Source organism: Garra rufa, chromosome 5 (genome assembly GCF_049309525.1).
Source record: "Garra rufa chromosome 5, GarRuf1.0, whole genome shotgun sequence".
NCBI classification, from domain to species: Eukaryota; Metazoa; Chordata; class Actinopteri; order Cypriniformes; family Cyprinidae; genus Garra; species Garra rufa.
This window is the reverse complement of record NC_133365.1, coordinates 4,567,875-4,575,880: the sequence shown is the minus strand read 5'-3', so window position 1 is coordinate 4,575,880 and position 8,006 is coordinate 4,567,875. Positions and strand designations below refer to the sequence as shown.

General features: G+C 40.0%; 1 protein-coding gene across 1 annotated transcript; it reads right to left on the bottom strand.

Annotated features, from left to right (window-relative positions):
• Window positions 1-6,490: 6,490 nt before the first annotated feature.
• Window positions 6,491-7,762, bottom strand: gsx1 (GS homeobox 1). Its single transcript, XM_073841399.1, has 2 exons — window positions 7,313-7,762; window positions 6,491-7,220 (listed from the first exon to the last, which is right to left on the bottom strand). Exons 1-2 carry the CDS (start codon window positions 7,689-7,691, stop codon window positions 6,868-6,870), a joined length of 732 nt encoding a protein of 243 aa, XP_073697500.1. The 5' UTR covers window positions 7,692-7,762; the 3' UTR covers window positions 6,491-6,867.
• Window positions 7,763-8,006: the final 244 nt, after the last annotated feature.

Sequence of the window (8,006 nt, the reverse complement as noted above, 5' to 3'; positions counted from 1 at the left end):
CGTGCTTTCCTCGAGCATGAGCTGGCACTGCGCCTCAAGACTGATGTATTAGGACAAGAATAAGGCACTGCATGGCCAGAGAGAATGACAGCATCCTATTGATTGCAGGTAACGATTTCACCTGCATGTCCCTGTTAGAAATAAAGAGATTAGTAGGCTGTAAGTACATGGGTGCGTTAGTGAGGCTCAAAACCTGCCTTATCGTTAAGCCACTGATGTTAGAAGTTAAAATGTGTAGTCATCCTCTCTAAATATCTGACTACACTGTAATCTGTCTATACAGAAATACTTACATTGTTGGTTTAAAATTCCTATATATGAGCCAGTGGTTTTTATGAATGGTAGACAGACAATGAGTCAGCAGGAGAGAAAGAGAGACTTTGTTTTTGTGCAAGTGAGGATAATCATATTTTCCGCCAACGTTGCTACAGTTATACAACAATGCAACTTTTGTAACTTCCTATCGTCCAAATGAAATGAAACTAAATGACAGAAAGGTCTTTAAGGTTACACTGGGGGTAACGCATTACAAGTAGCACAATAAAAGTAACTACTAAAGTAACGCATTACTTTTTCAAATAAATAACGCAGTTACTTTTCCCCTCATTTATTGATTAAAAGCTCTCCTGTCTCCATGTTGAGAGAAATTCTGAGTAAGATGTTCTTTTAGTTCTAGAATAAATGTGAACATGCATTAATTCATCTCACTCACTAAACAACAGATACAGTGTTCTTCAAAATGAATAAAAACACTGAAATTCAATACAAACCTCCAATAATTAAATAGGTTAAATAATACAAATATCCTTTATGTATTTAATCACATTTTATAAACTGATGTCTTTGCTGCCGACCGTTGATGATCCAATTCATCCACAGGCTACTAATAAGCAAAAATGACTCAAGATAATCTCAAAAAAAATTGTATTTATATCTTCTGCGGTCTACTGTACAGACATCAGTTTACTTTTCTCTAAGCCTGAGGCTTTTGCTGTGAAAAGGCTTTTACATTTGACAAAAATAGCACTTTTTTTTTACAATCTGTTTATTGAGATGTATCAAAATATAACAATGTAATACAACAATATTATAGTTACATCTTTTCATATGGAAAAAAAAATATATATATATGGGGGAAAGAAAAAAAAACAAAAAATCCACACACAGAAAAGCACAAAAACAAGGCACAGGTTATTTTAAATAGCAACACAGGTTATTCCAGAAATTAATGCAGTAGGAAGGGGAAGTTGAAAATACAAAACATGCATAGAAGGCATACAACAAATCATTATTTAACAATGTTTTCTTTAAATAAAAATATGAAAAGGGGGATAAGATAGGTCAAGTGTCAAGTTATCTTGTCTTCTCCTGTCTTCCAAAATCCGAATTTGATATAAAGGATATAAAGGGTGTCCAAATTTTCTCAAAAGAAGAAATTTTACCTTTCAAGATATAAGTTATCTTTATAGCTAAACAGAAGGACATGTTATTGATGGCTTTTCCACTTTCTTCCAGTACAAGGCTATTAGACGCTTTGCTTGAAGTATACTAACATCAACAAGTTCACGAGTGCTCCCATGGTCCACAGTATTCTCAGGAATAATTCCCAAAATAAAAATTTCGGGTTTCATTGGTAGATTTATAGACACCCTCTGAAAAATAAATATAGCCACCACCTTCCAAAACTCCTGCAAAAATATAACTTTTTAGATTAAAAACAAACATGCAAGCCCTGCCCAGATTTTAAAAAGTAACGCAAAAGTAACGCATTACTTTGCATAAAAAGCAACTAAGTAACGTAATTAGTTAGTAGCTTTTTAGGGAGTATCTCAATATTGTAATGCATTACTTTTAAAAGTAACTCTCCCCAACACTGCTGAAGAATAGCCTATTTTGAAAAGTCGCTGCATTAACTTGAGGCCTGTATGGAGGGGGCGTATAATCGTGAAGTGTCTAAGCGTGACTGTGGCGCTGTGCAATACTGAATATACATTTAGTCATTAAAAATGTGGTTGGTGCGATTTAGCCGATGATATCTGACTGTCGGTCGGCTCTGAAAAGCTCTCGAAAGTGACATGAGCTACATTAATTATGTTTGCATGCCTCGCTAATACACTGCGCCCTCCCTCAGAAGTGTTTGTGAGTTAATTTGCTCCACTAAATGACAGAATCCGCTCGGAGCCGAACCGATGCGGCTTGAAAGCGGTGATGCCGACCCCCTCCTCTGCTCTTTTGCGCACGCCCCCTCATTTCCAGAACGATTCCTTGTTATGACATCCCGGTAAAAGACAGCCACAGAGGTCTCTCACCTCGACGCTAAATTCAATCTAATGAATGCAGACCCCGGCGCTCTCGTCGCTGAAAAGAGGCCAACAATTTAGCAATTTCTGCTGCTTGTGACAGGGCTCATGACTAATTCCCATATTTAAATGTGAACAGGCAAAGCTGGCCCATTTGACGGCAGCCAAGCGCATTTTATCAGGTCAGAAAGACATCAATGGCACCGGGGGTAGGAGGTGGCTGGAACTGTTTAACTGTGCAAAATTCAATCAAAAAGAGAATTTAGAAGGCTGTGAAAGTTTGGAAAGCGCCGCTGAAAACATACAGGCGGATACTATGTGTGTGTGTGTGTGTGTGTGTGTGTGTGTGTGTGTGTGTGTGTGTGTGTTTCTTTTTTAGCATTATTGTATGTCTTGTCTCTTTATATCAGTTTACAAGAGTTAACACTTGAAAGCGCAGTTCTAAGTCAGCCCTGTTCATTATTTCTCGACCTCTTGACATTGCAGGTGCAGATTCGTATAGCAGTCTCCCTGCCTGTCATTGTCTCTGTGGTATGGAGTGATTAAATTCTGCATGAACAACATCAAACTGTGTGATACTGAGTAAAACGCTCGCTGAATTCGTTTAAAATGTTTCGGCCTGTGTTACGTCTGTCACACTGGTTTCTCTCTTTGTGAGAAGCATATTGCGTTAAGAACGTCTGAGGTTATTTTTCTGTTTCTGTATGCGCAAACTTGGGTAAAAGCAAGATATGGCTGGTAAACTAAGCTGCTATTACAAGGTCAGATGCTAGATGCCATTTTAAATTAACTAACTGTGACTGGATACATTGACACATAATTATAATTTACGCCCGCTGTGTTTTTTTTAAACCTAATTTCAAAGATATGGACATATGATTACATATTACATAAAGTAGATTTTAAAACATAAGTATTGGTGATTTTCCACTTTTACCAAGGCTGTTGCTTGCCAAAAACATGTTTTTGAATAGATAAACAACCTTCAAAACAGTAAAACTTTCAAAATTCAAATCTTATTCAGAAAGCATTTCCAGAGTAAGAAAAAGTCCATTATTAATATACTTGAAGCGTTTTCCACTTAGATAACTAAGGTGATTATACGTGATGTTAAATTTAAAATGTAGAGTTTTGCTCTAATTCTTAAATTTTATGTGATTTGGAGTCTGAACTTGTACAAAAAATATATTTTTTTTACAAAAAAAAAAAAAAAAAAAAAAAACATGCGGATTAATCAGTATATTTATATTTATTAAAGTTAATATATTTTATTTTGTTTTTTATTAAAAACTACCGTATCATCTTTAAAGTGTGATTTTAGAAAATCTGTGAAAATAGCATAAGTTTAAACCTCGCTTAAAGTTTGTAGACGCGCTGCGAGCCACGCGATTCCCAAGAAGCTCTCATTGAGAGGCCACGTGTCCGTTTCCAAAGCCTCTCCAACTTAACCACCTCCATTGTACGTCTAACCCAGATCGGCAGCGTCCCTCCACATAAAGGGATTTGCAATTTCAAGATATTCCAGCTTAAATGTTTTTGACAGTTCCCTCGCTTTTGCCTCAGCCTGCTTATTTTAACTGTGCCAAATGGGTCACCTTGGGTAGCTGTCTGCGCGCAAAGGGCTTTTGCGCGCATTCAGTCCGAATTTTTTCCAACTTTCCTTGACAGGGAAACCAGCTGCTGGTCGTGAAAAGACGGCTTATTAATTGTCCTTTGTCATGCAGAATTGCTTGATTTCTAAAGAAACATACAAAGGCTCTTTTTCAGGATTCAAGTATTTTGTTTCGTGCGCATTTTCAACTCATCGAATCAGCTGCAGCGCCTCACCGTCTACCAGACTCAGGTACTGACGGCCTGCCTCTTTTGTCCGCTTTTAATGCTCTTGTAAATCAGGCAGACTGATTTGTTACAAGCTGCTCTTTTAATCTGATAGATAAGAGACAAGCCTAAGAAAAGCCGTAAATGAAAAATTAGTTGGAAGAAAGACAAGGGCGAGTCTGCTAGATGGGGGTCTGTTGACTCAAGCGGCCCTCGAGCGTCAGGCAAGCCCCTCTCGGCAGCTCCTGTCAGGGTCACGTCAACAATTCGCCTTTCTTCCCCTAAAAAGACACTGTAGCCCTTTTTGCTTCAATGAATTGATCGGCGCAAAATTAAGAATAAATAAATTGAGAATTTGGAGCACCGGGCTTAAAACTCCCCCAGGGCGCGTACCCCCGGGCTATTGAACGGATAAAGGGCGCTTTGCAGAGGACGCACGGTGCAAAATCAGACTGTATGGTGTAATTAACAAAATGCCCTAATCCTAGAGCTTCACAAATGCAAATATTAGAGTTTTGTTAAAATGTTTAAGTGAACAATTAAACGAGCGTTTCCAAGAGCACCGCGCTATCCCGACGACACAATGACTGGAATAATTTAGTAAATGCGCTCATCTTACCGGCTCCTTTGTTGACACCGATGGCTCACGATAAATTCCCAGCAAAGGAAACAACATTTAAAACCCATTTCAACCATTTAATCGAAGATTTAAAGCGCTGTGATAACGGAGCGGAGGGCGCAACGAGACCCGCGTCCGAGAATGTGCGTCTGCGTTGATAAAAAAAAATCAATCTGTGCTACGGTTCTGGTGCGCATAAAAAAAGATGAAAAATAAATTTAAAAAATGGAAAGACTGAAATGTCCTTTTCACGTAAATGAAATAACGTGTGTGCTTTTATCCACAGAGCACACGCATGCATTTCTTAAATCATTAAAGGTATCAGTTTCTAACTCCAATAACATTTTTTGGAGACCTTGTGCAAAAAATTATTTTATATGCACTATTTCATTACTTAGTAAATTATCAAATAATACACATGAATGCACATAATAAAAGAACCGTTCCTTGTTACAGCACCCATCACAAACGCAGCAAGCAAACACTATAATCACCGTCATCACCAAGTGTCCGCCTAGACCCCTTTAAATAAATTTAAATATAAGCGTCCATTAATCGCTCTCGTTGACTCGCATATTTTATTCATTTGCGCATTATTGTCTGTGTATTAATACACTACTTTGGGTTTTATTAACCCGCTCTCACGAGACTGTTAAGAACCGTGCGCTAAATGGCTCAGTGTTTAACGGAGAGGCCCCGCGCCTGAGGGACACCAGGCGCTTTCAGCTGCGTCCCCAGGGAATGCCACAGGGAACCCGATGAATACGCGTCTCCTTTGGACTTCTTGACGGAAATCTATCCTGATGCACTTCAGTTGTAAATGCACGGAGATGCTGTGATTTAGATAAGCGTATATACTCTCAGCGCACCCAAACTCGCACACCACGACTTGTGTATAAATCTTATATCTTTTATCAGTCGTCATCTTTACTTAAACAGACATTCTAGTCAACACTTCTGTTTCATCCCGTTAAAGACCTTATAAATGTTTGTTAAAACGAGTTGGCGCGCGCACAACACGCGCTGGTCCTCTTGGTGAGCTTTAAATTACGCCTTGAGGTTTACTTCCCACGGCGAAGGCTTTTTGATACGTGTTATATATAAAACACATTAATGTGAAAATGCAGAATAATCAACCTATTGGGCACGTTTTATGAATGCCTTCCCCCTAATTATAATTGTTAAGCAATGTTAATGCAATCCTATCGTGTCTCATATCCTTGCAGTCATGATTAAGCATATGTTGCTCTATATTTATATTTTAGTTATTTATTTTTGATTATATGTGTTTGTTCGTTTTTAGATGGAAAACTATTTAATTTTAAAATTGCACGAAGAATTTGTGCATCCTTTGCAGTCCAAGAATGTTCATCCTCTACGCGCTTTCTGACTCCGAACTCAATATATATAAAGTGAAGAATCTTAAGCAGAATATTGCAAAAAGCTGTTTCGATACAGAATATACAGAACATTAAACCTTAAATTAAGCCTTAAAAGGCTCAGTTCTCTATATTAGGAAAAAGAGAAATAAAGAAACCATTTCTGGATTTCCAACGTTCAGACAGGTATGAAACCAACTGACATGAGACATCATTTTGTCACTAAGAAATATTCTTTATTTTCAGTATTGAGGTTTTTTAAATAAATAAATATTCTCATTACAATAAAAGTACAGTAACAAATTCCCGTCACTGAAGTGACATTTACATCGGATACATCCCATATGTCCATTCCGTCCCCAAAATGTGCTTAAAGCTACCCTGTACTCACCCTCCATACAAACTGAATATCTTTAAAAAAAAAAGTTAAAGTACAAATTAATTTTGGACCGTCTGATAGCACAGATTAAAAAAAAAAACTTTTGGTGACAGGAACTGTATATTTGGATGCGGAACTATATGGGCTTAAGTTGTTTTAAGAAAAAAAACTACAAACATAGAACATGTATACAAATATACAACATTAAAGGGATACGCAGACCCCGAACATATATAAAGTTTTCTTTCTCGCTATTTACAGGTGACGGCGCGCACAGATACCGTCGCTTTTTGGCTGCATTCAAGGTTCCACAGGTGTGGCGCACAGAGTCTGTTGAGGTGGTGTTCATGAGCAATGCGCTAGAGAGAAAGTTCAAGGGCTAACGGACAGATCCGCGTCCTCTTTTTCAGATGTCGGGGGTGACATGGGAAGGTCATCTTCCTCCTCGGAGCACCGGGCGGAGGACAGAGAAGACGAGCACTTGCAATTATGGGAGCCCGTTCTATGGGAGCCGGTTTTGCCCTCTTTTTTGTGCTTGACGCGGCGGTTCTGGAACCAGATCTTGACTTGCTTCTCGGACAGGTTTAGGTAAGTCGCGATCTCTATGCGCCGGAGTCTCGACAGGTACATATTGGAGGTGAACTCCCGTTCCAACTCCAGGAGTTGCGTACTGGTGAAAGCAGTGCGCATGCGCTTGCTGCTCTGAAGTTGGCTGCTGTTATTTTCTATTGAGAAGAGAAACAAGTTAGGTTTGTTGAGAAGGTGACAGAAATGAAAAGGTGCAAAAGTGGACTTTTGTCAGTGGCAGTTTGCTTACCTATGGATATGCAGTGGAACTGTCGCGGATCTGGAACTGGGTATGTGGCTTGGTACAACCCCGAGCCGCTGTTGAGGGTTACCCCGCTAGAAGTGGAGTGCTGTCTGGATAGCGCTGTGTGACAGTACTGGGAGCCGAAGGCAGGAAAGGAAGCCTTGATGAGCGGCAGCGCTGGAGGAGACGGGTGCAGCTGAGATGTGACGCACAGCGGGCAAAAGCACAGCAGCCCCGCTTTCCGAGAGTGGCAGGAACCGGCGGAGAGGCCATGGAGAGGATGAGACGGATGCACGGCGTAAGGAAACAACGGAGGGCTGTTCTCGGTTCCCTTCTCGCTGTTCTCCCTCAAAATCAAGGAATCCACAAGAAACGATCTCGGCATCTTGGCGGCCCTGCGCTTGTTCACCTAGAGTCTGAGAGTTCTCAAAAGTTTCTCGCTGTCAGTCTCGTGCCCAAGGCTGGATGGCAGAATGGTGCTGAAGAGAAAGTGTTCCTGCTTAAATAGTTGGAGAGCCAGTTCGGCCATGTGACGGTTACGCTACTAGCGGCTGAGAGCTCTCAATAGGGTTTTGTGCCTTTTCTCTCGGCATTCACTCTGCACGCTTCCCTATTATTTCACTTGTTAACTAAATGAACTGCATAATGTAGTCTATTCTTGTCAGCCCCACCCACACTGCAAGAGGCGGTACTGCCCCTT